We start from the raw sequence: 26,891 nt of genomic DNA, 5'->3' as shown, positions 1-26,891 counted from the left end.
ATGCGGCTACACCACGTTTTCTCTTTGCTCCTACATCAGTATCCGCGGCAAGGGCACTCGGGCCGGCGGCTGATAGCGCGAGCCGGCATTTGTTGGTTCTATCACCGCAGCTAGGTTCACCTTAACGATTTGGTCATTGGCGGGCGGGGCGGCGGACAGAACTCGCCCGGACAATTACGCGATATATACGTACACATTGAGTTTAAAGCAAGTCGCGAATGCTCGATCGCTTAAATGCTCGTCTGGCTCTCTGCAATTTGAATATGCACGTCGGCGCTTGAGCTGCAATCATCATGGCGCTAAACTTCTATTTAAGTGTATACCGATTCTACATGTATAGCTGCCCACTCAAGCATCCCGCCGCTGGTGGAGACGGAGGATACGGGACATCACACTGGTGACTAAACAAACTTCCCGTTGCGCTCTAGCCAGCCTTTCCGAGGATGCAAGTGTGCGACTGATGAGAGTTTTGCTTCGAGTTTGCTTCGTGGGCGATGCTCTCAAGCGTGCCTTGCAGCGGTCAAGTATTTCGGGCAGCGCACGTTGATGAGCTTGCGAAGAGACGCGCCAACAGCGTTGTGCAGCGCATGAGAGCGACAGAGAGCCAATCACGAAAGATCACGACTTGTTACAAGTACATTGAGTGGTGCACTTACGATGGAAGCGAACATGAGCGCAGCAACAACATTTGATGAGCGGTGACAAAGCTCGTGTCCTCTTTGGAAAGTCTTCGAGGCAGGCTTACGGTAGCAACGACTCTGTCACACTTTGCGTTCCCTTTCTGCATCCAGGTCGCTATGATACTCCATAGTGAATGACCAATTCTTTCTCCAGTCAGCCTTCTTCCTCTCCCAAAGGTCGTTGCCGTGCTTGAAGTACAGGTAGCCAAAGGCTGCACCTCCAAGATGAGCTGAGAGTGATTAAAGCGATGAGAGGTCAGCAAGCCAGAGAAGACAGGGGACTGGCGTGCACCTCACCCCAGTGATCAAACATCCTCCAGCCGCGCAATACACCAACGACGTCCAGCGCGACCAAGCCAAGGACACCTTGCGCGATGGGGAAGGATATCATCGGAAGGAAGATGAGTCTGGTATTGAGGGGCAGAGTCGAGCAGGGTCAGCATTGAGCAGCGCTGAACGCCGTCGTTTCGGGCTCTCCAACTCACCCCACTTGAGCATCCGGAAAGGCCAGAGCGTTCATGACTAGCAGACTGTAGGCAAATCCAGAGCTTCCTAGACTAGCTGTCAGACCATATTTGGATCTAGCGACGGCCTCGCCAGCTCTCGCAGCGAGAAAGCGCCATCTTGCAGCGTTGACGAGGTGGGACAAGAGCCCTGAGCTGATCCCTGCTAAAGCGCAAAAGGCCAGCAAGTGCGGCGCCAAGGACGCTTCGGAGGTGTGCTTCAAAATCCCTTCGTCGGAGGACAGGAATGGCTTGGACGAGAAAATCGTCGCTGAGAAAGACCAGAGCGCAAGGTTATTGAAGAGGAAATGCATAGCTGATATGGGTAAATCGGAACAGTAGTCAGTCCTTGCGCTTCGCAACGAGCTTTGTGCGCCGATGTACCCACGGGCGCTGTGTGCGAAGGAGCTCGTGAGGATCGTGTGATGTCGACCTGAGGAAGGGCTATGGATGAAAGTTCGGCTCCACAAGCGGCCGAGACGGCTCAGAGGGCGCAAAGAGTAGGCAGCAGAAGCAGCAAAGATGGCGGTGTTGACGGCTATCACAGGAACCATAGCTTGTTGTCCTGGAGACAAATTTAGATAGCTGTGCAACGGCAGCATTGCCATTTGCGTCAACACTGCGCAGAAAGGGCGCCTACAAGTGATCCACACTGAACTCACTGGGCCACGATGCTGAGCCATGCCTGTGACAAGGACTGCTTGAGACTTTGAGGGAGCAAGAGCTGATCGCACAACTTCGACAAGGCCCGTGCTGAGCTTTGAGCCTTCTTCACGATCTCCTCCTGTCTAACAACCCTCAGTCTACTCTCCTCGGCAGTCAAAGCTTGCGTCTCGCCCACCGGCCAAAGGCTGGCAAGATTGGGCCAGAACCTGCCCCGTCCTCGGTCTTGGTCCTTTAGCTCCTCGGTATTTTTGACGCTGTACCAGGCAGCCGTAGAGTAGCATGCATATCCCAAGGCCATTGTGCTGAGGGTAGCCCACACGATGGACGGCTTTTTGGCTCTATCTAATCTGTCTTGCAATTCAGCGATTGAATCCCGATCCAAACCCGCACGGACGGCCTGTTGAAGCACATCCGAGTCCTCATCGTCTCGTCCTCGTCGAGGAGAGTAAATGCGACCACTCGGGTTCACCAAGTCCTCCGACCGCAGCGTTTCGGCTTCTTCATGCCTTTCCAACCCTGACTTGAAGCGCCGTGGACGAGGTTGGGCCAGAAGTGTGGAAGAGTTGAACTTTCGAGCGAAGGGCAACGATGCCCTTCGTGCCAAGACTTGTTGGCCGGTAATGCCACTGCTGTATTGCGCTGTGATGTGCGATCTCAGTGGGTGTATGCTGAGCACACTGGGTCGCGCGCATGGACATGTGAGCACGGTCAACCACCCGCGCGCTGGAAGAGGACGATGCGATCCAGTGGGGTGTGCTCACCTGCGTAATGCCATAATGCGACGCGAGGTCTAGCTGAGCCCTGGCACAATGATCCGGTGCGAAATATTGTCTGCGATGAGCCAGATCTATGCGGCTTGCCTGTTCATCTTGAGCACAGTGTCAAGGTGGTGGCGATAGTTGGCGGAGTGGTGGTTGTGCGAGATGGTGAGGTGAGATGGCTGCGCTGAATCACAACGCACTGTGACTGTCAAGGGATTTCCGCGGTCTCCACGGAAAAAAGCGCGCAGCCGAGCATTGCGCTGCTGAGTGCGGCGGGACGTGGAGGTGCTGCCGTGAGTGCATGCAAGGGTGCAAGCGTCGCGGCAATTAAGCGGCGAGAGGTTGGAAGTGCCCAGCAGACCGTGCTGCTGAGTCTTGACTTGCCACCTTTGCGCCTCCCTCGACCACCTCATTCGATCGCTATTCGCGACATCAGATGGTGATATCTCGACGCGGCAAACAGACTCTCACGGTGCTTCAGCAGTCACCTCTCCGGTCGCTACCACGCAACTTTGATGGCAGCGATTCCGAGCGCCAGATGTGACTCACAATGCCACCACCTCGTCCCCAGCAGACTCTCAATGAGGCACTCCGTCGAAGACTACCCGACCAGCGCGCACCATTGGACCCAACCTCAGGCACGCTCACAGCAGCTGACCTCACATACGGATGGCATTCGAGAGCATCGACGAGTGCTGGAAGCTCGGCAGATCACCGTCGAGTTCCTGACCCAGAAGGGCGCCTCGGCCCACGCACAGCGGCTGATGGCTCCGCCTCTTCCTCTTCTGTGACCTCGATTGCTTCGGAGGAGTCGGAGACTACGGACGCGAGTGGCTCTCTAGCACATGTGAGCGATAGTGGCAGCACCGAAGGTGCGTAAAAGATGCATGAACGGTGGCTTGAGCGGCTGGCTCCCTGACTTGGTGTATGCGGCAGCCTTTGCGACAACTGACGCCCACGTCATGCGAGATAGGTCACGAACAGAGAAGCAGGAGCGCAAGCGAACAAAATTTGCCACGCTCAGAAGACAGAGAAAATGTGGCGATGCAGCAAGAGGCTGGGCAGGCGCGTGCCTGTCGCATCTGCTTCGACTCAGGCAACTTGAGTACGAAGCTCATTTCACCCTGCCGATGTAGTGGGACTATGAAGGTGCGTGTAGAGCGAACTTCTTTCCGCAATTTCGGCTGCACATACTTCCGGAGGCTTAGTTCGGGCATGTTTATCCTTTCCGCTTCTGTATCCTGTCCACTTCTTAGTACGTCCACGCCGGCTGCCTCGAAGAGTGGAGGAGACTCTCGCCCCGCAGCTCTTCAGCTTTGAGGTGCGATCAGTGCCGTGCCCCTTACCGCTTCAAAAAGTCTCGCTTCGTTGGCTTTGGTACCTCGCCAGGTCTGGTACTGCTCGTCTCCATGCTCTTATTCGGTATCTTGGCCTACGGCGCTGGCGTGATCTGCGAGCTGGCGTATAGCAGATTCGATTCTAGCGTCATCGAAGCGAAGGTGGAGCGAGAACAGCTAGACTTCGACCTGATAGACACTTCGCACGGAGTACGCTTCTATGTGCAAGGCGAAGGCGCAGGATCGGTCACATCTCCTCGCATCATGACGTACGCTCAACTTCTGCGTCACTTCCGCTACGGCGATCCCCGACAGCGCACCGCCAAAGACGCTGGGGGCTTCTTAAAGTTTCTGTACGAGTTCTCGGCCGACTACGACACTGAAGCTGCGGGTCTCATCGCAATGGCTGGAGCTTGGACCGGTGTTGCCGATCCAGATTACGGCAAGAGCGACAAGGAGCTGCGCAAAGCCCAAGGAAAGTACAACGAACAGCGCGAAGTTGCAGCGAAGCAGGGTTGGTGGTCCGAGCTCAAGTGGGTTTGGCTGCATGGAGAGGATGCACCAAGTACTGCAAGCACCGTCTCCTCTACTCCACCTGCGCCGCTTTCGGCGCGAGAGACAGAGCCAGTCGCAAGCGTACCGGACCGTCATGCACAGGCTGCCTCGAGCTCAAGTCCGATTGCGGCTCGCAAGTGGTTTCCCTTTCTCAGAAGGAACGCTGAGCGACCACAGCTTGAGGACAGTGTCGGAGACCAAAGGCGAGCCACCAAGCTTTGTCCAACGAAAGTGCAAAATGATGCTGCAAGCAGCCGCAAGGGCGCGCAGCAAGGCGAGTGCATCACGAAGGAGCTCGTCAAGGAAAAACTGATGGAGGACTTGTCAAAACAGGAGACTTGGCCTATTCGTGTCGTCACACAGAGTAAGTGGTGCTCCGCTGCTTACGCGCAGAGGTGACGTATGTCGCTCATTCGTGAATCGCGATGCTCAAATCTGCATGTCCAGTGCTGCTCGGCTTGTTCGTCATTGGAGCTGGCTCTGTGTTGCAGGTCATGATGTCGCTACCTTTCACGCCATTTGGCAACTGGGGCGTGGGTCGTCATTTCGCACGGCGCGAGGCGCGCAACAGACGAGGAAGGAATGGAGGAGGTGGTGGCGCCATGGACACAGTCATTATCGTGCTCGGCGTCCTCTTGATCCTCTTTGGAATACTCAAAGCGGCTTACGCTGTTTACAAGGCTGTGAATTCTTTTTCCAGACGTGCCCTCGGTCAAGTCGAAGACTATCTCGTCGACTGGACAGGAGAGGATGAAGACGCGCCCCGACCGCATCGGATCGAGCAAGAGGGGGCGCCAGCTCGAGCTGGGCCCGTCCTCGCCTGAAAGACAGGCTCTATGTCATGCTTCGCATCCAAGCAAGGCGATGGTCGCAGCATTTGGCTTGCGCCACATGTCACGCGCTCCCAGATCACTTAGTCACGATCAGATTTCTACCCCGACACATTGTATTTCAATATTTCAATATTTTAACCTCATCGTAGCTCTTCTGCGTCTGCTGACCGACCAAGGTGAAGGCGCGCTGTTCGAGCGGGATGGGCAACTGCTGTCACATTGCAGGGTGCTGCGTGAAGGTGAGATGGTTCGATCTAGCACAGCACTCCCAAGGTAAGCTTGCTTGAGTGTTCCCGCGCGTCCCCGATAGAGCTTGATGGTCTACCGTACAGGACTCACGAACAGGCACATTCCCACGCTTGACGTCAGCGAGCTTGTGGCATTGATAGAGGATCTTACATTGGGCGCTATGGCTGACAGACGTCAAGCGAGCTTGTGGCATTGAAAGAGGATGTACGTTGTGCGTTACGGCTGACTTGAAGACTCACATTGTCTGCACACGATCGGTACTCTTTGGGATCAAATTGGAGCGTAGTCCATGATATAGCGCGATGGTTTGACAGCCGACTCAACATGGACTAGCCACGCAACCCATCCTCTTGGAAGAAAGGATCAATTAGAATAGACTCGAAGGTCCGAAAGCAAAGTTGAGGAGGCTATGCGTGATGGTAGTAGTGCGTACACTGGGCTACATGCGAAAAGGCATATTTATGAATGGAGACAAGTCGAAAGAGGTGAAAGAGGATTGGAGGTGAAGGCGCGACCGTGAAAGCTGGCGCTCTGGCGTTGAGGACGAACGAGCTGCGGTCGATCGATGTGATTGTCTCAGCGAGCATGCCGTGCTTCATTCACGCTGTCCAACACCGTCCGGACGCGTTCCTCCTACACACGCGCGCGTGAGTCGCAGGCGCATGCGCGCTTATGCAACCGTTGGAGCACGCTGCGGCTGTGTGCGGGACGTGGAAAGGGTTGGCCACAGCAAAGGGCGAGTCTGAAGACCTTGCCAGTCGATCACCATCCACCTCTTCAAGCCTCGCGGGAATAGCTGGTCACCGAACGGCGACCGCCATTGATACCACTACCTCCTTGTTGACGCTTGCTAAACTCGTCAATGTCGCACTTGACGGACTTGAAGAGAGGAGCGAAAAGCTGGTCCTTGATGGCGTTGAGCACCTGGATGCCACCGGACACCTGACCAGGTGCAACGTCGACGAGTGCTGCGAAGGCGAAGCAAGCAACATCCTCTGGTAGGGTGGGCACGTTCACCTCGAGTGGCACAAAGCGACCGTTGTGGGTCTCGCCGAGAGGTTGAGGCTTGAAGAGAAGCAAAGATGCCACGTCACCAAGCAAGTCGACGAGCGAGTAGGCGTTGGGAATTCTGAACCAGTTTTCGGGGAACTTTTCTTCAAGGAAGAATGGGGCTACGTTCGCGTAATCTTCGTTGAGACAGTGGAAACCAATGTCAGTGCCTCAAGACGACTCAAAGGCAGGGCGGTAAGGCGACTGCGACTGCGACTCACCAGGAGTGTTTGGGGCTGTACCGTTGGGCAGAGGACGCGCAGTCAAAGCACGAGTAGCATAGTTCACAAAGAAGTTTGGGCCGTTGGTGTACTTCAGGGGAGAAGGACGTACTCAGAAGAGCTTTGCTGACAGTCGCGCTTCGCTACTCACCGTTGGGTTGGTGTTGCGGCTTGCCTCGATCTGGGTGGCAGCATTACGCTTGAAGGCCTCAAGGTTGAACAAACCGCCACCGTACTTCTTGGTGTCATCCACCAGAGCATCCCACTTGGTCTGGTTGAAGGAGTGGTTGTCACCGAATCCAGCATCGCTACGGCTGATGGAACCATCCAGCTCGAACAGACCGTGCCTGTTGATGCCGAGCGCAGGGCCAAGGGTGTTGGGAACACGAGGGTCTTGACCACCAAGGCTGTACTTGCCGGTGATGATGTCACCACCCGCCAGCAGACCTAGGGCGGACAAGCCGACGGCCAGGTCGAAAGAGATCGAGTAAGCCTCTTGGATGGCATTGGCGGCCTCAGCAAAAGTGGTGATGCCAGATCGGTCAATGTATCTGCAGGCGGGTGGATGATATGGTCGCAAATTAATCAGCTCTGGCACAGGGATATGTGTGGTCACGTGACGAGCATGTAGCGCGCCTTTCGATGCTCGTGCAACCGCCATCCCGACTTCTCCACGACGAACATTAGCCCTTCACTCTTCATCATTCCTGAAATTCTTTGGGCAATCTGTGTTTTACACTCAAATCTCAGCGTCGAACTCACCCGTGATTAGCCAGACTACCGGCGGCCCGGGCAAGTTCGAAATCGAGATACATCGGTCGATCGTGAACGCATCCACGCCGGATGAAAAAGGAAGACAAGACGTTAGCGTCCTTCAGCAATGCCTAGCGAGTCTCCTCATCCTTTCTACTTAGGGTTAGAACCCTAGGGTTAGACCCTAACCCTAACCCTAACCCTAATCCCCGAACTAACGTGTTAAGCGTGGGACAGAGGCCTCTTTTTTCGGTAGAATCAGGAGCTTTGTACTGGTGGTCCGGATCGTTTCCAGGAATGGCTTTAAGTCCGGTTTCATAAGGAGCAGGAATGTCGAGGTGAGCAAGGAGACCCTGAAGAGGTTGAAGAAGGCCTCCGATGAGACCGCGCTCTTCGAAGTGGCGCTTCTGCGCTTTAGGGGTGAGGACCCTGGCATCGATGTCGACGTCCTCATCGCGCTCGTTGAGACGTTCAAGGATGTGACGACGCTGCATCTCGAGGTGCTCAGGAAGGGCGTCCGAGCGCGGAGTCAGGCCGCCCAGTCCAAGCGGCGAAAGGATGCCGCTCAAGGGGTCAAGAAGGGGAGGCTGGTCATTGTGAGAGCCTGGAGGAGCTTGGGCACGCTCAACGGGAGCATCGCCACGTTTGTCGGCGCTGAGGTCGCCAAGACCGAGCCCAGCGTGGTATCGCGCAGCGATGTCAGCGGGGACATTGCCGCGACGCGTGAGCTCGGCCATAGGGCAGGCGGCCATGGCGGCTGAGACGAAGCCTACAAGCGGCAAGAGACGGAGAATTTGAACCATGATGGATGGAGAACGTATGGGGTTGTAGGGAAGGGGGTGGGAAAGGATGTGGAAAGGAAAAGTGAGATGATGAAAGTGGCCTCCAACCTTGGACACGAACGTGGGCCCTTTTATACATTCGGCAGTGGATCACAAAGGCTGTGGCAATCACCCAGACAGCTCATGCCGCAAATCGACAACACCAAGCCAGCTCTCACGACCGTCAGGACCAAGTCCACGCTCGCAATTCCAAGTTCTTGCCATCGCGTCAATCCTCTGTGCAGACACTCCTGCAATGCCCTCTATCCTGAGCGAAACACACCTCGCCAAAGGCGCAAAGAACACGAATGGCCAAAATTCAGCCGAAGCACACCATTCTTCCGTTGCGATCGAGACGCTCAGCGAGCCCGACCTAAAGGTCGCAACAAGACGCGCACAAGACGACTAGACAGGTGTTCTTGGTGGTATTATCACGGACAGCCGATGCCAAAGCGACGGTCGTGGTTGGGTGGACGTCATCATGTTGGGCCCGCTCAGGGTCCACAAAGCACGGGCGTGTATCTAGCAGGAGGCTAGCGTGCCAGCGTAGCTTTGACCAGAATGCTCGATCGTCCGAGTGCATTCACACTTTCGGCAAGGAAGCTGGCATGGCATCACAGCCCGCCCTACACACAGTGCTCGCCCACACATGCTACAAAATCTTGTCGGTGCAGGTCGACATCATCCGCTCGGCCCAACTTTGTCGTACCTAAAGACCAGTGATGCTCACTATGAAGCCTGAGAGTTGTTGCCGCTGTAAGCTGCTCGCATAGCTGGACATGGACCTCCACAGCTGTCCAGCACAAAGCTTATCCAGTTCGGAAGCTTTCATCGGTCGACGACCCTCCAAGAACGCAGGGTGTGGTTCAAACGCAGCCACTGTGGGCCTTGGAAGTCACCTGGGCTTGTGCCCACCTTTCCTCACCGATGAGCGTTTGTTGCCAATATCGCATTCGAGTAGCGATGACTGCTTGGCCACATCGGAAGCACACACTCCGACCTATCACGTCGCGGACGCATCGCCGTCTGTACCGCTGCATCAAAGTCCGATACAGAGCTGTGCATTTCGAGCCGTCGGCAATGATTGGTCGTGGTCATTTATTTTCCGTCAGTCGCAGTAGTCGCCGGGATCGGCGCTGGGCGCAGGGCAGGGTCTTGCGCCTTGTCGTACAGTAAGTGCACAGTCAGGCGGCCATCATCACAGCTGCTCTCGATTTAGCAGTTTCGGGATTGTGCCTGATATGCACCGAAAGCCAGTCAAGATGTCGCCATTGCACAAGCGAGATGCTCCAATCAGAGCTTGTGGAGAAGCTCCAACCAGACTTTGCCATCGAACGTTCTGTCATTTGGTGCGCGGTGCGTGGGATTAAAACTCGTCAGCTTGACGGCAAATTGCGTGCGCACTAAAAGAGCTCTTGCATGAGGAGCGGCGCACCAACCCAAGCGTCCTCTCGGCGCGCTTATGCGCAGAGCCAACCAGCCTTCGCATTTGCGCGTTTCGTCAACGCTGCTACACACAAGTACGCCAAGTGGTACTTGGAACCGGCAGAGTTCGCTGCTACTGTCACAACGCACATCGCAGCCAGAAAAATACAGACAGGTCGTTTAGATCGCAGGACGCCGAAAGCGGGGTCAATCTACACGACGGGTGACAAATCAGCAGGCTGTCCTTGCTTTCGCATTCGACTCTCCACATCCAGCCGAACTAGCTCTTCTTAGTCTATCTCACGCATCGCCGATTGCGACGGCATGAGTGCATGGCGTGGTCGTGCAAAATCATGAGATTCTGGTTGCTCAATCTCTCAATCCCATCTAACCGACCCAAGTCCTTGCGCTTTGGAACATTTGCAGCCAGGGACCCCGGCCTCTCCACGCTTTGCTTGCGCCTGCGGGTTTCCACGACATGCTTTCGGCAGAGATGCCGCGTTCGGGGTCTATGAGAGCAGATGACGACAGGTTGTGAGCGCACGATGCGATTCTGTCTATTCACACGTCGAGACTCACGGGGCATCAGGGCAAGGATACGGCCGTCGGGAGTCGATACTGCAGTGATTCCGTGGGGGGATCCGTTGGGATTGATCGGATATCTCGTAGTTCCCTGGCCTTTGGGAGCGTCGTGCTCGACGTATCGCAGTCCGACAAGCCCGCTCGACTCGACGGCGTCTTGGTCTGCTCGATCCCTGAACGATGCTCGGCCTTCGCCGTGCGCGATGACGGCAGGCAACCGACTGCCTACCATGTCGCGCAGAAACACGCTCTTGGATGTCACAGGACCATCGTCGACCTCCACCATGCACAAACGCCCTTCGAAACGCGCAGACTCGTTCACCTTGAACGTGGGCCACTGCTCTGCGCCTGGTATCAGACCAGCCTGTCCGAGCTGACTGAACAGCTGGCATCCGTTGCAGACGCCCAGTGCAAATGTATTCTTGCGAGTAAAGAACGCGCTGAGCTCAGTGCGAGCTTTGGGATTCAGCAAGCAAGACTTTGCCCAACCGCTGCCTGCGCCGAGCACGTCTCCGAACGAGAAACCTCCGCACGCTGCCAGACCCACAAAGTCGCCTAGTGTTACGCGACCCGTGATCAGGTCAGACATGTGCACATCGATGGCACAGAAACCGGCTGCTGTAAATGCGTACGCCATCTCGAGCTGGCCGTTGACTCCTTGTTCGCGCAGGATTGCGACCTTGGGTCGGCTGTCAAGGGGCGCCTCGGGAATTGGGAGGGTTCCGAGAGCGAATTCTGCTCCAGGTTGGTATGCGAGTTGAAATGAAATTGTGTTTGGTCCGTGGCTCTGCGGACCAATCAAAGCCCATTCGGAAGATGCCGTCTCTGGATTATCGCGAAGTGATTGCATGCGCCAAGATGTCTCTGACCAGGCTCTTTGCAAGTCGTGTCGCGCACCGGAGAAGACGGGACGCGAGTCGGCGGCGAAGTGGATCTGCTGCTCGTCCGTTGATGGCACGATCTGACCGATGATATGCAAAGCTTCGGCTGGCACTCCCGCGCTGGACAAGACAGCAGAGACGGCCTTGACGTCTCGAGCACGGACCTGCATGACAGCACCAAGCTCTTCGTTGAACAACGCAGCTACTGGATCCTTGGCACCGCCTGGAATGGTGTCCAGGTTGACGTTGACGCCGACATGTCCAGCAAACGCCATCTCTAGAATGGTCGCTGCAAGACCACCATCGCTGCGGTCGTGATAAGCCATGATCAGCGAATGATCGGTGCGCCCTTGCACCTCGAGAGCCTTCAATGTTGCGCAAGCTTCAAAGAAGCCCTTCAGAACATCTGCGCTCTCGACATCGGGCGCCTCTTTGCCGAGTTGCTCGAATGTTTGTGCCAATGCGCTGCCGCCCATGCGGGCTTTGCCACTTGCGAGATCGACGAACAACAGCACCGTCTCTTCATCGACATCTGCTCTGAGCTGAGGAGTCCACGTGCGGTCGATGCGGTCCACGGGCGCAAACGCGGTGATCACCAAGCTGAGAGGAGCTGTGACCTCGCGTTGCGCGCCCTGCTCTTGCCAGCCCATCTTCATGGACATCGAATCCTTCCCGACGGGAATAGACAAGCCGAGCTTCGGACACAGGTCCAATCCGACCGCCTGCACAGCGTCGTACAAGCGAGCGCCTTCATCTCCGTGACTTGCTGCGCACATCCAATTGGCGCTCAACTTGACTCGCTTAAGGTCCGGCACACTGGCCGCTGCCAGATTGGTCAACGCCTCGCCAACTGCCATACGAGCTGATGCGGCAGCATCGAGGAGAGCAAGAGGCGTTCGCTCTCCAGAGGCCATCGCCTCGCCAGCCAACGCGTCATCGAATCCATATGCAGTGCGAGTCACCGCCACGTCTGCCACCGGCACTTGCCACGGGCCGACCATCTGGTCCCGAGCCACGAGACCGGTGATGGACCGATCGCCAATGGTGATGAGGAAGGATTTGGAGCCGACGGTTGGCAGACGAAGGACTCTGTCGAACGCCTCAGTGACCGCTGCGGAAATGTCCGTGGCAGAACCGAGGTAAGTTTTCAGCGTCGTGTCGAAGGGATACCGAGGTGGACTGCTATGCTTGCTCTGCCGAGCAATCTTGGGTGGCTTGCCAAATAGCGTCGCCATTGGAAGGTCAATCGGAGTGGAGTTCAACAAGCTGTCTGTGACGACGAGTCTCAATTCCTCTGTAGCTACTCCCACCACCGAGTAAGGGCAGCGCTCTCGTTTAGCAACACTCTCGAACCTGGACAACTCGGATTGCGACACGGCCAAGACGTATCGTTCTTGGCTCTCGTTGCACCAAATTTCCATGGGACTCATGCCGGGGTCGTCGATGAGAACCTTGCGAATCTCGAAGCGGCCGCCGCAGCCAGAGTCGTGAACTAGCTCTGGCAAAGCATTCGAAAGACCTCCGGCACCGACATCGTGGATGCTGATGATAGGGTTTGGAGCGTCGAGCGAGGCCGTGCAGGCATCGATTACGCTCTGACATCTCCTTTGCATTTCTGGATTTTCTCTCTGCACGCTCGCAAAGTCCAAAGCTGCGCGACTGGCGCTAGAAGCCATCGAGGAAGCTGCACCTCCACCAAGACCTATGAGCATGCCAGGTCCTCCCAGCACGATGATGGCGCTGCCAGGCGTGATCGTCTGCTTTATTGCGTGGCTGGGCCTGACGTTGCCCATGCCTCCTGCAAGCATGATGGGCTTGTGATAGCCGCGTATCTCGGTCGACCCCTCGGGACCCTCCGTCTGATGTGTGGTGCACAGCATGTTGTCAGCACCTCACCTTCGAGAGAGCAAGCTGCAGCTGTGATGATTTCAGCTTGCAACTCACCGGCACGCGTTGGCACCAAGTGCGCCAGAATCCACCGAGCCCCGGTCTGCCGAACTCATTGTTGAAGTTCGCGCTGCCTAATGGCGCATCCAGCATGATGTCCAAAGCGCTAGCGATGTGGCTCGGCTTGCCCACGTCCTGTTCCCACGGCTGCCTCGCTTTGGAGCCGCTCTCCGGGGCGCACGGCTCGGGTAAGAGCAAGTTGGAGGTCATGAAACCGACGAGTCCCGCCTTGGGTTTTGAACCTTGTCCCACTGCACCCTCATCGCGAATCTCACCGCCTGATCCAGTCGCTGCTCCAGGATAGGGACTGATGGCAGTGGGATGGTTGTGGGTCTCGACTTTGATGAGAATCGGCATCGCTTCGTAATGCGCCTCGTACCGCGTGAGCGGGGCATCACTGGCTCGTGCTGCAAAGTGGTTGGCGTCGCTGCCTTCGAGCACAGCTGCATTATCGCTGTATGCGCTGATGGTGTGCTCGGGGTGGAGCTTGTGCGTGTTTCTGATCATTCCGAACAGCGTGTTGGGCATGCGCTGGCCATCGATGGTCCAATCCGCGTTGAAGATCTTGTGCCTGCAGTGCTCCGAGTTGACCTGAGCAAACATGAACAGCTCCACATCCGTCGGATCCCTGCCCAGCGCCTCTGCAGCTCCGACGTCTTGACCGCCAGACACAAAAGCCTTGACCAAATAGTTGATCTCGTCCGGTGCCAAAGCCAAACCGAGCTGCTCGTTGGCTGAAGACAGCTTTGCGACTGCCGCATCGAAGTCCTTTTCGCCCAACGACACTGTGCGAAGAGGTGCAGGATCGTCTTTGCCAAACAACGCCGTAGCATTTGGGGGCGCGGTGGAGATGGACTGAGTCATGCGGTCATGCAAGAGATCGGCGAAGGATGCGATCTGAGCCTCGTTCAGCTCCATGCCGGTGAGCACGTACGCTTGACCACGCTCGATGCGCTCGACGTGGTCGCCCAAAGTGCACAAACGTGCAATGTCTGTCGCCTTGGAAGACCAAGGGCTGATGTTACCGGGTCTGGGCGTGACGAAAAGCACCGTCGTCGTCGACGCTCCACTGCTCTGCGCAGCAAGAGCAGCTTGAATGGCAGAGCGCGTATGAGGAAGCGCATGGTGGTCCCCGTAGCCGAGCAAGTTGTCCAGCAAAAGCCGTTCAGAGGAGGACGCAGTGGAGAGCAATTGCAGAGCGCTGCTCGAGGTGGGAGAGACAAAGTGGAGGTAGAGCGAGTCGAGGGAGACGAGATGGGGAATATGCGCTTGCACAGCTTTCAGCGTCTGTTCCCGCTTGGCGACTGGCATGGGCGAGCTGCCGGCCAAGGCCAACATGGCCTTCGATTCCGCGGCCGACGAGTTGTGGACCATCGCGGAAGCGCACCTGGATGAGCTCTGCTTCGAGAGCTGAGTGGAGAGCATCGGTCGCCGCAGCACAGCAATGACACGAGAGCAATGCCGATGGTGAGCATCCTCTGCCACGCCTTGACTTCAATTGAATTTGAATGACTCAAGATTTACGACTCAAGACTGTGACTGCTGCATGCCTTTCAGGTGACTCACTCACCTCACGTTCCCAACAAATCACAAACAGCTGCCTTCGCGATTCATGGCACCGTGCTGCGAAGAAAATTAGCTCGCAGGCTCGCTGCAGTGAACACGTGACCGTGCAAGATTGGGAAAAATGACACAGCTTACACTCACGACTCCATCAAGTCCGCGGACTTGCTTTCTCTTGAAGCGTCACTGTGACTCACGTATTTGACATGAAAACCGAGAATGGAGCAGCGCGACAGGAAGTCGCGCACAGAAGCGAACTCATCACTCACGTTTGTATTGGTCGCTCGTGCGAGGAAGCGCTTCTGTGCTCCTATGGAGCTGCCATCGCCCACCACCTCATCCTCTCTGCCCGCAGATCGAGCCCACCGTAGGCGCATATAGACCACAATATTTCCAGCTCAACAAGCTTCGTACCGTGCATGTAAGCCACAGCTTCCATGCTCTCGCGCACGTGAAATGTCTTCAAGACCGCCGATTCACGGAGCTGCGACCACAGCCAGCTTGGTCTCTGCCACGTTGGGCGGCGAACCTAGCAGCAGCGGCAAGGCGCAGCATGATGTCGTTGCCTCAACCTCGACAGTGTCAGCGGCCAATCCACCCAAAGGCAAGCGGATCGTCATCAAGCTCGGAACATCCTCCATCCTCTCGTCCCTCACCAGTCAGCCCAAGCTTTCCGTCCTCTCCTCCATCGTGGAAACATGCGCGGCGTTACGCAAAGACGGACATTCGGTCGTCATCGTCTGTTCGGGAGCCATCGGAATGGGAAGATTGAGAATGGGGTTGAACGAGAAGCCAAAGAGCGTAGGGGAGAGGCAGGCGCTGGCCGCGCTGGGTCAGGTTAGGCTCATTGCGCTTTGGGACAGCCTGTTTGCGCAAGTCGGCATCAGCGTTGCACAGGTTCTGCTCACCAGGAACGATCTCGGCGATGTGAGTGTCGATGCTCGTGTCTTGCGATGCTAAGCCGGCTCTCGCTCACACGCGCTTTGTTGCACGCGCTTTGTTGCGCATCCCCCTTTTCCCCGCTTCGTGCAGCGCCCTCGCTTCGAGAATGCCAAGACGACGCTTTCTACGCTGCTCTCTTTGCCCTTCTCCTCCATCCCCATCATCAATGAAAACGATACCGTCTCAGTGTCGGAACTCAGGTTTGGCGACAACGACACTCTCAGTGCTATCGCCGCTGGCATCGTGGATGCCGACTACCTCTTTCTCTGCACAGACGTGGACGGGCTGTACACTGGCAATCCGAACTCCAACCCCAATGCGAGGAGGCTGGGAGTCGTGCGGAACGTGGCTTTGGCACGAAAGGCCGGTGCGTATCTGAGCGCGTTGCAGATGGCAAGACTTGAGCAAGCGTGTATACTGATGCCATCGAGTGACCTCGGCTTTTCCCCTTCCTTCCTCAGTGAGCGTCGACACACCAGGCTCAAATTTTGGCACTGGCGGAATGCAGACGAAGCTGATTGCTGCCGAGCTCGCAACAGCGGCAGGCGTAGCCACAGTGATTCTCAATGGCAACCAGCCAACAAACATCTTGTCCGTCGTTGCTCGTGGTCTACCCCCTCTTGATGCAGATCAGCGTTTGCCAAACAGTGACCAGGGCATGGTCTCGTCCATCTCTTCGTTGCTGGATGCGGAGGAGCTCTCCAAGGTCGGCTGCCCGCCTATCCTCGACCCACCGCACACACTCTTTCTGCCCACCTCTGAGCCTTTGGCGCAGCGCAAGTGGTCGTTGTTGCACGCGCTGCATCCAGCGGGCACACTCGTCATCGATGAAGGAGCTTTTGCGAGGATATCCAAGCCCGAGAGCGGAGGCAGATTGCTGCCAGCTGGAGTGGTAGGCGTGGAAGGCACTTGGGAACGCATGCAAGCTGTAAGGATTGTCTTGCGTCGACATCGCGTCGCTTCGAGCGCAGAAGCTACGGGTACCAACGTCGAGCGTGATGCGCATCATCATTCGCAAGCGATTCAGGAATCCATGTCCGCTGCGGCGTTGGCTCGACGGGGCTTGACGACCTTCATCAAGAGCTCCGATGGTAGCGGTGCTACTACTCCGATTCATCTCGCAGGCGAGGATCAACACGCTCACCTGGCTGAGCCTGCCCTCGCTAGAGACGCGCCCTCCGAACTGGACTGGGAACTGATCGAAGTCGGCAGAGGCCTGGCGAATTACAACTCGATCGAGTCGGAAAGGATAAAGGGTATCAAGAGGTGAGCTTGAAGGGGTCCACGTCCGGTGACAAGCCTTGCGCGAACGCGTGCTGATGCCTGATGAGATTACATTCACAGCTCGCAAATATCAACCGTGCTCGGCTACGCAGACAGCAGTTACGTGAGTTCTGAAAAAGACACGTCCGTCAACTCCAACATTGCCAAGAGGCTCACCGCCGATTCAACTTCCTACCCAGATCGTCGATCAGCTCGCGCTGATGCATAACGAAGAAGCTCCGTCTGCACATAAGTCGGCTACAAAAGGTCACGGTTGAAATGGGAAATGATATTGCAAAAGTGAGAGAGAAGCCTGGGAGGTATGGATGCGACAGCACGTCTCCAGTGTCGCGTCACCTGTTGCATCGATTCGAAACTCGATATCTGCTTCAAGAAAATCGTGCTAAGTGGATGAGACGTGCGCAAATGGCCCCCTAAGCGACCAAGTGTTTGAAGTTGGCCTTGACGATCCATTTGCTAGTGGCCTTCTTGCCCTCTCTCTCCGTGTACTGGTCAACAGCAGCTTCGATGGCGTTTCGAGCTACACCAGCAAATTCTCCACGCAGAGATTCGATCAGGAGAATCTTCGTCTGCGTGCGTCCCTCGACGGCCCTGAGCAGAGCGGGAATGCTCTCGCTCGGAAATGCGCTTTTGACTACCTTTGCTGCTGGAGCTGGAGTTGTCAGGACGCCGAAGGCGTTGGGCGTCAAGCTGCTATTGATTGGCTCGGTGACCGCTGCTGAATTGAGTGCTCTTTGCAAGACGCCGAGCGATGCCTGTGTCTGCATGGCTACAGCCTTGGATGGCGAAGATGCGGTGACAGCAGCTGACTCGACTTTGCTTTGTTCAGGCTCTGCTGTCGCCTGCACATACGTGAAAGGATTGAGACCTGGGTACGCGCCTGGAAAAAATTCGCACGCACGAACTCTGTCAGCACAGCTCGAGCGCGATGTTGTGCCGCAGGAAACTGCTCACCATTCAGGAACTCCATTTGGTACGGCTTGAATGCATCATGCGAAGATTCGCCAAGGGTCGATTCCCAGTGCGGCCCCATGGAGATTGGCACAAGCTTGGAAGTGAATCTGCGGCCAATTGGCTTGACTCGCTTCTTCTTGACTTGCAACTGGTTGATAGCAGTGGCAGGGCGCGTCGAGAGCGGCGGGGTTCCGAGTGCAGATTCCATTTTGTGCGATGCAGAGAGTGCATTTCCGTCTTTGTCCGTCTCGACGATGTCAGAGTGTCCATCCTCGCCTTCGGGCTCATCTTCCTCCTCGAGATCATCCACAAGCCAATCGTCCATTTCCGAATCGCCGTCAGACCCACTTCCTGCGTCGTCCTCTTTGTCATTGTCCACTTCCTCGCCCTCTATCGCTCCAACATCTTCCCACTCGGCGTCGCTATCATACGTGTAATCTAGCGCAACAGGATCCTGTCCGAAGGGGTTGCGTGCGCCGACTAGGTTAGAGCTGCGAGTCCACGTGCCTGGCAGGCGCAAATCACGCCGGGTCAGTGTGGCACATGGTGAGCCAAACGTGTACTTTCGCAAGGACGCACCGAACCAAGCTGGTCGTCTGTCGCTCTCAAACTGCAAGAATTTGATAGGGACATTCCTGCGGTTCGACAATCTCTTCAGACTGGTACGCGCGTCCTCTTCCGAAGCGCTTCCGACAAGGCCGGCTTCGTTCACGAGGCGAAACGTCTCGCGGACATTGGCGCGTGGGTGAATGCCTCTGCGCCGACGTCGAACCGGCATGCTTGAGCGACTATCGCTCGCCGAGCCGCGCACACATTGGGCCAAGAGCTCTGCACGCGAAGATAGAGATGTGCAATGTAAGCGCGTGACTTGCTTCCAGCAGATACGCTCACTCACCCCCACAGGTGGGCTGTCCAGTGCCAATGTTGTCAAGCAGGTCAAGACTCGCCGCCTTGTGGAATCGATTGACGGGAGCTATGTCCTTGTATTCGCAAGGCAAGAATGTGCGCTCATAATCGGTTTGATCCTTGATCTCGGGCTGCCGTGAATGCTTAATAGGCGAAGGCGACCTTCCACGAGCCAGAAAGCCAGACATGAAAGAAGCGGCCTTTTGCTTCATGTGCTCTTTCTTGGCCAATAGCGCCTCCCTGGCCGCCCTTTTCTCTTCCATCTCTTTTCGCTTCAGCTCGCGCTCGCGCTTCTTTTCCTCTCGCTCGGCCTGCTTCGCCAGCGCTTCTGGGTCCAACACCTTCACCTTTTTTTGCTCCGGAGCCGCTTTGCCTGCGTTCGTCTTTTGCTTCTTCACAGGCGAACCATTTGAGGATGCGCTACCAATGCCGGAATCCTGCTCCTCATCGCCTTCCTCGTCAATCTCTATTGCGGTAGAAGCGTCCCTGCCAACGCCACTTTTTAGTAAGGGCGTCTTGGAAGCCGACGATTCAAGCGCCGAAGAGACGATTGGGATCTCCTTTTGGGGCTCTGGCGCCGCACTTGACTGGTCAGCTTGTGCGGCTTTGCTAGGCAGAGGTCTTCTGGTCGCCTTCAAGAGGGTAAGCCGCTCTTCCTCAGGCATCGCTTCCATGATCCGCTCAATGTCGGGTTTAATGGATGCGACGCGTTCTTCTCGCCTGGCGAGCAGCTTTTCTCGAATCTCGCTCGGCAGCATGGCATCGTCCCGAACTTCCCACCGCCACATTTGCATGCCCTGTTGATGCCGACGAGTATAAGCATGGCTCAACCAGCGGCGTAACGCAAGCTCGCGACTCACTGGCGGGACCGAGTCCCTCCCCAGAGGATCGCTCTCTACTCCATAGTTGACTCTATCAGCGACGCTGAGGATCGCCTTGTGCACCGCCTCAGACGTGAGCGTGGCTTTGGACGAACGTGATTGAGTTTGGTTCATGAGTGGCATGATCCACGTGCGGGCGACCCAACGCTCCGACTTACGCAGACTCTTTGCACAACCCGATAGTGCGCTGGTGACGTCGTCGCTCGAGGGAAGAATGATCTTGACTATAGATCGCACTAGATCTACCAAAGTCTTGTCGCTGCGAGGTGCAGGATGAGCGATACGAGTGAGATTAGACTATGCAACCTTTGGTGCAAGGAAATTGCGCCACTCACGACTCTTGAGCTAGCTTTGCGATGACTGGCAGATGCTCATCGGGGAGTTGCTCGACTGGCCCGGTGCAGCTCTGCACGTACGCATTGAGGTTGATGCGGCCTGCGTACAGCGAAGCAGGATTGTAAGCGCCTTGATATTGCACAGTCGATGAATGCAGACATACCCTGCAATGTTGACATCTGGTCCTTTGCGTCCAAGGTCTTTTGCTTGATGATGAGCTTGTTCCCCTTGAGCGTGACCAGCTGCTGACTCTTGCCCTTGTTGCCGGCGCCCCTCCGTGTGCCCATGGCAGGCAATTTGGAAGGCCCAGCTGTGGCATTGGTACCGAAGACGTCGACGCGAGCATCACCTGGGCGTGCCTGCGGTGGATGAGCAGCGCCATCTGGATGAGCACCAGTTGGCTTGGCCTTCTTTGCCGATGGCCCTTTACGAGGCGGCGTGTGGAGTTCAGATTCGGCGTCGAGGTGCTCGAACCCCGCATCTGCTTTCCGCTTCGTGGCGGATGGCGCATCCATCATCGCTGCATCGTGCCCATCTGTCGCAGTCATATCCTTGGCCGAACTCATCGTGCCAAGTGCGCTTGCGCTGGATGCCGAGGTCAAGGGCAATGGCGCCGCCATCAGAAAACTTTCCATCGTTGCAGTGCGGCGCACTGAGCGGCTCTCTCTGCAGCGGTTGGCAAGCGCCCGCCAAGGGAGTCGGATGTCTGTCTTGCGAAGCAAGCAGTGATGAACGTGCGTTGAGACGCGGTGCGAATGCTGAGGTGATCGCAAGGAGCTTGGTTGATACGAGCGGCACGGTCGAGTTCCTCATAGCCTCGCAAGTACGCTCGCGTCCTTGATGCCGCTGCTGCTGCGCTCTCACCCAAATCACGAATCGCGATCGCCTCGCGCAACCATGCAATCACGAAGGCAGCGCGTCCGACGCGTTGCTGCACTTTGGCACGCGTTTTTGGCGCTACGCTTCTTCCCGGGCGAGAGCAACACCGGCACTTGATCTTGCACGATCTTGAATTCAAGGTACAACAGCACGTACCGCACAGTCAAATTACTAAGTGACAATTTTGAACGTCTCCTCAATTGAGGGCTTGCATCCATGCAGCACGCGCAGACGAAACCATCTGCACTCACCAATCACTCAAGACTCTTGACTGAGCACTCTGACTGCGTCAACTTGCTTCACTCCTCACAAATGGAATATTCAGCTCCATTCAGTACTCCCACGCTAGATGCTAGAGCGCTCCAGTGCAGCGTACACTCAAATTGTTGGGGATGCCATCACGGATAGAGTTACGGCGAGTCCAGCACGTCAAAAGCACCTACGCCGCATAGCGCGTCGAGCGCATGCATCAGCAGCGCGGCAGCCTAAGGACATGCTGAATCATTGACAGCCACGTGATCGATCTTGAATCTTGAATTTCGGGTGGCCGCGTCTCGTCTTGCAGGTGTGCGAGATGTATATAATCTTTAAATATCAATAAGAACGGAATCCGCGCGCGCGCCCGTGATGCGCTTCCATGCATCATCATCAGCAGCAGCAGCCTGCAGCACACAGCATATATGCCGTGCTGCTGCAGCTGCTGTGCTGAATTCAAATGATGAAGCTGCCGCGCGCGACACTCTGGCGTAAGAAAGGCGCCCCACCAAATCGATCACGATCGTGTGCATCGCACCGCGTTGACACTCCATGGCTCGGAAAGCTTGGTAGGCTGATGCATGCATGCACGCACGCACGCCTGCTGATGCCTGCCAGCTGCTTGATTGTGCCTAGGTACATCAGCTGCTGGTGTCTGGTGCGCGTCAACCTTCGCAGGCCGACCATCACGTCCCCATTGACCCGTGCAGTCTGATGAGTCTCCACCTACGCAGGAGGTCTCGGTGTTGTCTGCTCACGCATTCAGATTGCAATCACGTCTACAATTGATGGCCTACCGCAAAAATTCCAACAATTCCGAACCGATTCACGCTTACAAGCCACTCGCGGCGCAGCCAGGGAGCTGAGCTTAGCTGAGCCTCACCGACGTCGCACTTTCTCGAGGTTTGCTCCGGCTTGGCGCGCACCGAGTACCGGCCGAGCGATCGTGGTCAGTATTCATCAGCAGCTACATCTGTAGCTGATAGCTGTGCGCGGCCCCATTCTGAGAGTGGAATCCGTCACAATAAGCCACGACTGAGCGTGCACAGCCATTGCTACCCTCACATCATCGCATTTCGCATCGGCACTCGCAGTCGACGCGAAGCTCCTCGCACGCCCAACCAAGACACCTCTGCAGACGAGGTGTTTCCACTTCGCGAACTCGACTTTCTGGTGCAGCGCAGTCTCACGCATACACGCATCACCAGGGCCACGCAACGCGAGCAAGTCGACGCTTGTATACGGAGAGGGCTCGACAATCCGGGACACGTATCGAAGAAGGATCTGGCAAGAGAAGCGCGCTTGAGGCACAGGCAGTCTCAATCGCGCCCATCAGCATGGCTCCGGATCCTGTGAGTGAAGCTCGCGCGCGGAAGAGCGAGCGCAGGGCTGGCCAAATGCGAGCTGCACAAAGGCAAAGACTTACCCATCAACTCACCGCTTGTCCTTCTCTCTGCGCGACTCGTATCCGCACGTCCGCAGATCAGAAGGAAGCTGGTCATTGTTGGAGATGGCGCTTGCGGCAAGACAAGCTTGCTTTGCGTCTTTGCCGTTGGAGACTTTCCACACGAATATGTGAGTTCAGACAACAGGTTGGCCTGCGACGCGCGAACAGGGGACGAAAGTGTGGAAGAATGCTGGGGCGCTGGATCAGCACCTCGCAAAGCGCTCAATGGGAGCTGCGAGGTGCACAAGCACAGCCCAGTCGCTGCCGTAGACCTTTGTGTAGGGCTACCAACTTCGTAGCTCCGTCTTTGCTGAATGATTGACCAACACGTCGGTCGCTTCTCTACCTTCGCCCGTCCAACGCGCCAGGAACCTAGTGAGTTTGAGATGCAGATCCCGCGAAACGCCAGGCTGCTTCTGTAACTGAACGTATTCCATCTTGCGTACCGCTAGCAATATTTGAAAATTACGTTGCTGAAATAAGATTGGATGGTAAGCCAGTACAGCTGGCGTTGTGGGATACTGCGTGAGTCGGCTACGGGGTCCAAAGTGTCATCATTCGAGGGTCACTCTGATCAGACCTTTAATCTTCACTGCACGACGCGGACAGGGGTCAGGAAGAGTACGAGGTAAGTAGAGGCCTGGACACTGATTGCTCGCAAATGGCGTTCGGTCCCGTTGACGCTTCTCTGTCCGCAGCGCCTGAGGCCGCTTTCGTACTCTCAAGCCCACGTCATACTCATAGCCTTTAGCATCGACACACCCGACTCTCTTGATAATGTCACAGTCAAGGTGAGGCGTCTTGAGACTGCTCGTAATCCGTCGCATTGCTGATTTCACGCCGAAATCACTTGCGCGCGCAGTGGATGGAAGAGGTACGGCAAATTTGCGGCCCTCAGGTGCCCGTCTTACTCGTAGGCTGCAAGAGGGATCTGCGAGATGAGGCTGAAGGGCGAGTTGGTGCTGCGAGCAGATTTGTGACCACAGCTCAAGTGAGTGAGCGAGCATGAGTCGCTTTGCAGGTTAACTGAATCTTTGGTTGCGATGTCCACCTTCAGGGCAAGGCGATTGCCCAGCAGATTGGCGCGAGGTCCTATCATGAATGCTCAGCGCTGAAGAATGATGGAGTGGACGTGAGTGATTCACCTCACGGTGCATTGTCGCAAAGCGGCAATTAGTGTTGATGCGCTGTAATTGTTCATCATGGGACAGAACATCTTTGAGGCTGCCACAAGAGCTAGCATGCTCTTGCGTGGCCCTGGCGGCACTGGCAACGGCAGCGAGAGGCGACACTCCAGATCAAAGTCCAAATCAAAAGGGGGCAAGTACGGCGACAAGGAGAAGGATGCTGGCGGTTGTCGATGCGTGGTCCTCTGAGAACGCGCCCAATCACTACTACGCCGCGGAGGACGGCGGACTTTTGAGCCTTTGCTCAGAAGCTCCGCACCTTGGTATGCGCCTACTACTCGTCGCGAACGTCAATCTGCACGACAGCTTCGGTCATTCTCGCAAAGCTCCAAGGACTTATCGATTCGGCCCCTCTTAGACATTTTGTCAGCCGCGGCCTCTTCACGCGTTTTCCGCGTCGAAGTTCGTGTTTGCTGGGGGGTCGTGCCAAACAAAGTTCTCAGCTTCTGACGTCATGACCCTCAAACGAGCCTTGTCCCTTCGCCGGTCTCCCTGCAAACTCTCTTCTCGCTCATCAAGTCCAAGCTCCGCGCCATCTCTCTGTGTTCGTGTTCGATGCTTCACACTCTCGCTTCGCGATCATGACTCTTTCCAATCGCTGCCCAAGCCAAAACGCACATTGTATTGCCACTTTCCCGACGATTCGGCGCCTCTCTCATAGCTCCACGCACGTAATGCTTCAGACACGTCATAGAGAATGTTGATTCCCAGCCAAGCTATGAGCGCGGTGTCAGCGATGGCACGAGCCGAGCGTCTTCTGAGATTCCAAGGTTTCTGGGTCAGAAGCTCTATCACGCAGTATTGAAGCTGAATGCACCAAATTTCATGATTCAAAAGGTGGCTGGATATAGTGTACAGCAAGCATGCTGGCGCTTGTCGGAATCGTACTTCCGCTGCACCGATAGATCAATTCTCTGGAATCCGACTGCCGGCCATGGCGCGAGGAAATGAAGTCCCTATCAGCGATTTCAACCCACTGAGATCCTCGGGAGTTTAACGCAGCAGCTCTCCCGACGAGCGGCAGAAGCACTTACAAGATGGTGATTTCCTGCTGCTTGAAATACCGTCGGTTTTCCTCATCGATCAAGACCAAGTTCAGATAGTACCTCGTGCTAAACTTTTTGTTGACCTCTCTGAATGTCGGTGTCAGCTCAAATCCACCCAGGAACAGCCGAATTGGGATGGTCTCGCCTGCGGCGCGATGGGCCGAATGAGCAGGGAGAAGGGAAGAATATGTGCACTCGAATGAGATGAAGTACCAACTCACCCCTCACGGGAGCTCCATCCATGATCTCGAACTTTGTGATTGTCTCTGATTCATTGTACTGGTTGGGTGCTGCGGGCAGTGTACAAGCAGGTGGTTTAGCAAAGCGTTGGAGAGAGCCTGAGCCCTGATTGAATCACCTGTACCCGTCGTTTCCCTTCTGATGATGCTGAGCTCCATGTGCTTGATCTTGATTCTGACGAGCAAGAAGTAGATTTTTCCGACGATGACATCCTTCAAATGATATCTGCGTGCGAAAACCGACAAAAGTTGAGATTACCATTGGCATATAGGGGGAAAGAATCTGCTCAACTGACTTGCTCTTGTTGTACTCAAACTCGATGTGCAGGCAATCTTCAATCCCCACTTCCATCTTGATGGCGTTGTTGCTGTCCGGCGGCATGCGGTACGAATGCACCCACATGTCCTTTTCTTTGGTGATATCCGCCATCCGTCGCGAAACGATGACCCGCAGAAAGTATCTGAGCGAGGTGTGCAGTGTGGGCTTGTGCATCAGCTCTTCTGCGGAGCCAACAGAGGCTGCGTGTTGGGCGCCAAAGATGAATGAAACCTGCCTCGCCCACACGCTGAGCAGCGCGGTGCGCACCCGCCAGCTGCGCCCCTTGCACGTCTTCTCTGCTGTCCATTCGCAGCTGCGAGTCGCGGATGTCCTCTCGTCGTCTCACCTCAGCTTGACATTGATGCCGACGTAGCTCTCATACTGTTTTTCTACGTTCTTAAAGTCAAAGTCGAATGACTGGGCGTTGCGAATTTCGCCTGGACTGGCCAGTTCTTGCGTGAGCGCAAGAAATTCGTAGTGATTGCCTCGATCGTAGAACAGCTCTGCAAAGGCAAGCAAGAGAATGGGATTTTCAGGCATGATGACACCCAACAGAATCGCGAAGCGGCGACATGACCTCTGAGGTGCAGCGCACGAGCAAAGCTGGGCGCTACGAGACGAACGAACGGGACTCGCACGGCGGCAATCGAGTTCAAGGTTCTCAAACCATAGCCACCGGTCGCTCGGCACTTTCTTGGCCCATCCATTGCAACGCTCCTACTGCACTCACCTATACTGCCTATAAATTCGATCTTGATGCCCTCGTGAGCGAGCCGCTTGCCATCCCTTACCCTCACGTGCACGGTGCCCCTCACAGGTTCGCCATCCAGATACACGGGACACCTCTCCCTCCTATCCTTGTCCAGCCTGACATCCACCTGCTTGTGAGACTCTTCTCCTTCCAGCCGCACGTCGATGTCCGTTGGTGTGCTAAAAGATAGCCAGGACGCCATGTCGGGAAACACTGCACGAAATCGACGACTGTTCTGCTAAAGAAGGCGGGATGGCACTCGTGCTGCTGCTATGATCGCGCTTCGATCAGCGGACCAGACCCTGGCCTCTCGTGGCTCTGAAAGAGCTGAATGACGAAAACTTGAAGCGTGGCTTGCGGTGTTGACACAGGGTGCTTGGCTCGCGCTGCCTCTCAATGCAGACGTGTGGCCATCCGTGATTCGTGATTGCTCGTGGGTGCTCTTCGTGATCGGAACGATGGAACTTCTCCCTGCGTGTATGCATTGACACGCCCGAGACCCACTATGCACTCGTCCGGCCGCGACCGTGCAACCTCACCACGCCTGTCCGTGCACGCCTCGAGACATGTCACGTGGTTAGGGACACAAGTCTTCTCAAGTCGACTTTGACTCTGACTCAAGACTGGTCATCAATCAA

At 56.0% G+C, this 26,891-nt stretch overlaps 8 protein-coding genes across 8 annotated transcripts; 3 read left to right on the top strand and 5 right to left on the bottom strand.

Annotated features, from left to right (window-relative positions):
* Window positions 1–364: 364 nt before the first annotated feature.
* IE81DRAFT_319697 (hypothetical protein) lies at window positions 365–2,750 on the bottom strand. The gene is made up of 6 exons (XM_025512803.1): window positions 2,611–2,750; window positions 1,846–2,526; window positions 1,572–1,768; window positions 1,166–1,499; window positions 978–1,087; window positions 365–910 (listed from the first exon to the last, which is right to left on the bottom strand). Exons 1-6 carry the CDS (start codon window positions 2,622–2,624, stop codon window positions 762–764), a joined length of 1,485 nt encoding a protein of 494 aa, XP_025373017.1. The 5' UTR covers window positions 2,625–2,750; the 3' UTR covers window positions 365–761.
* Window positions 2,751–2,996: 246 nt separating this feature from the next.
* On the top strand, window positions 2,997–5,484 carry IE81DRAFT_319695 (hypothetical protein). The gene is made up of 4 exons (XM_025512802.1): window positions 2,997–3,482; window positions 3,584–3,759; window positions 3,867–4,866; window positions 4,950–5,484. The coding sequence occupies exons 1-4, from the start codon at window positions 3,161–3,163 to the stop codon at window positions 5,324–5,326; spliced, it is 1,875 nt and encodes a 624-aa protein (XP_025373016.1). The 5' UTR covers window positions 2,997–3,160; the 3' UTR covers window positions 5,327–5,484.
* A 462-nt stretch (window positions 5,485–5,946) lies between these two features.
* On the bottom strand, window positions 5,947–8,411 carry IE81DRAFT_363690 (hypothetical protein; the record flags this gene model as incomplete). The annotated part of the gene is made up of 4 exons (XM_025516798.1): window positions 5,947–6,771; window positions 6,856–6,946; window positions 7,007–7,406; window positions 7,828–8,411. 4 exons carry the CDS (start codon window positions 8,409–8,411, stop codon window positions 6,362–6,364), a joined length of 1,485 nt encoding a protein of 494 aa, XP_025373015.1. The 3' UTR covers window positions 5,947–6,361.
* A 1,634-nt stretch (window positions 8,412–10,045) lies between these two features.
* IE81DRAFT_319693 (Phosphoribosylformylglycinamidine synthase) lies at window positions 10,046–14,772 on the bottom strand. Its single transcript, XM_025512801.1, has 3 exons — window positions 13,262–14,772; window positions 10,434–13,176; window positions 10,046–10,363 (listed from the first exon to the last, which is right to left on the bottom strand). The coding sequence occupies exons 1-3, from the start codon at window positions 14,636–14,638 to the stop codon at window positions 10,242–10,244; spliced, it is 4,242 nt and encodes a 1,413-aa protein (XP_025373014.1). The 5' UTR covers window positions 14,639–14,772; the 3' UTR covers window positions 10,046–10,241.
* Window positions 14,773–15,079: 307 nt separating this feature from the next.
* IE81DRAFT_296871 (putative PRO1-glutamate 5-kinase) lies at window positions 15,080–17,358 on the top strand. Its single transcript, XM_025512148.1, has 5 exons — window positions 15,080–15,754; window positions 15,860–16,136; window positions 16,231–17,035; window positions 17,114–17,156; window positions 17,233–17,358. The coding sequence occupies exons 1-5, from the start codon at window positions 15,284–15,286 to the stop codon at window positions 17,308–17,310; spliced, it is 1,674 nt and encodes a 557-aa protein (XP_025373013.1). The 5' UTR covers window positions 15,080–15,283; the 3' UTR covers window positions 17,311–17,358.
* On the bottom strand, window positions 17,300–21,113 carry IE81DRAFT_363687 (hypothetical protein). The gene is made up of 8 exons (XM_025516797.1): window positions 20,294–21,113; window positions 20,130–20,229; window positions 19,953–20,053; window positions 19,774–19,877; window positions 18,903–19,710; window positions 18,587–18,835; window positions 18,008–18,514; window positions 17,300–17,933 (listed from the first exon to the last, which is right to left on the bottom strand). Exons 1-8 carry the CDS (start codon window positions 20,763–20,765, stop codon window positions 17,467–17,469), a joined length of 2,808 nt encoding a protein of 935 aa, XP_025373012.1. The 5' UTR covers window positions 20,766–21,113; the 3' UTR covers window positions 17,300–17,466.
* Window positions 21,114–22,330: 1,217 nt separating this feature from the next.
* IE81DRAFT_128179 (ras-domain-containing protein) lies at window positions 22,331–24,282 on the top strand. Its single transcript, XM_025510248.1, has 9 exons — window positions 22,331–22,616; window positions 22,747–22,839; window positions 23,080–23,086; window positions 23,164–23,236; window positions 23,321–23,339; window positions 23,410–23,502; window positions 23,574–23,702; window positions 23,769–23,843; window positions 23,923–24,282. The coding sequence occupies exons 1-9, from the start codon at window positions 22,602–22,604 to the stop codon at window positions 24,085–24,087; spliced, it is 669 nt and encodes a 222-aa protein (XP_025373011.1). The 5' UTR covers window positions 22,331–22,601; the 3' UTR covers window positions 24,088–24,282.
* Window positions 24,283–24,704: 422 nt separating this feature from the next.
* On the bottom strand, window positions 24,705–26,700 carry IE81DRAFT_319688 (putative PEP8-vacuolar protein sorting/targeting protein). The gene is made up of 7 exons (XM_025512800.1): window positions 26,233–26,700; window positions 25,849–26,005; window positions 25,480–25,644; window positions 25,303–25,409; window positions 25,166–25,234; window positions 24,933–25,089; window positions 24,705–24,823 (listed from the first exon to the last, which is right to left on the bottom strand). Exons 1-7 carry the CDS (start codon window positions 26,453–26,455, stop codon window positions 24,805–24,807), a joined length of 897 nt encoding a protein of 298 aa, XP_025373010.1. The 5' UTR covers window positions 26,456–26,700; the 3' UTR covers window positions 24,705–24,804.
* Window positions 26,701–26,891: the final 191 nt, after the last annotated feature.

This window comes from Ceraceosorus guamensis (assembly GCF_003144195.1).
Source record: "Ceraceosorus guamensis strain MCA 4658 unplaced genomic scaffold IE81scaffold_3, whole genome shotgun sequence".
Classification (NCBI taxonomy): domain Eukaryota; kingdom Fungi; phylum Basidiomycota; class Exobasidiomycetes; order Ceraceosorales; family Ceraceosoraceae; genus Ceraceosorus; species Ceraceosorus guamensis.
The sequence above is the reverse complement of the archived record's forward strand: the minus strand, read 5'-3'. Positions and strand labels throughout refer to the sequence as shown.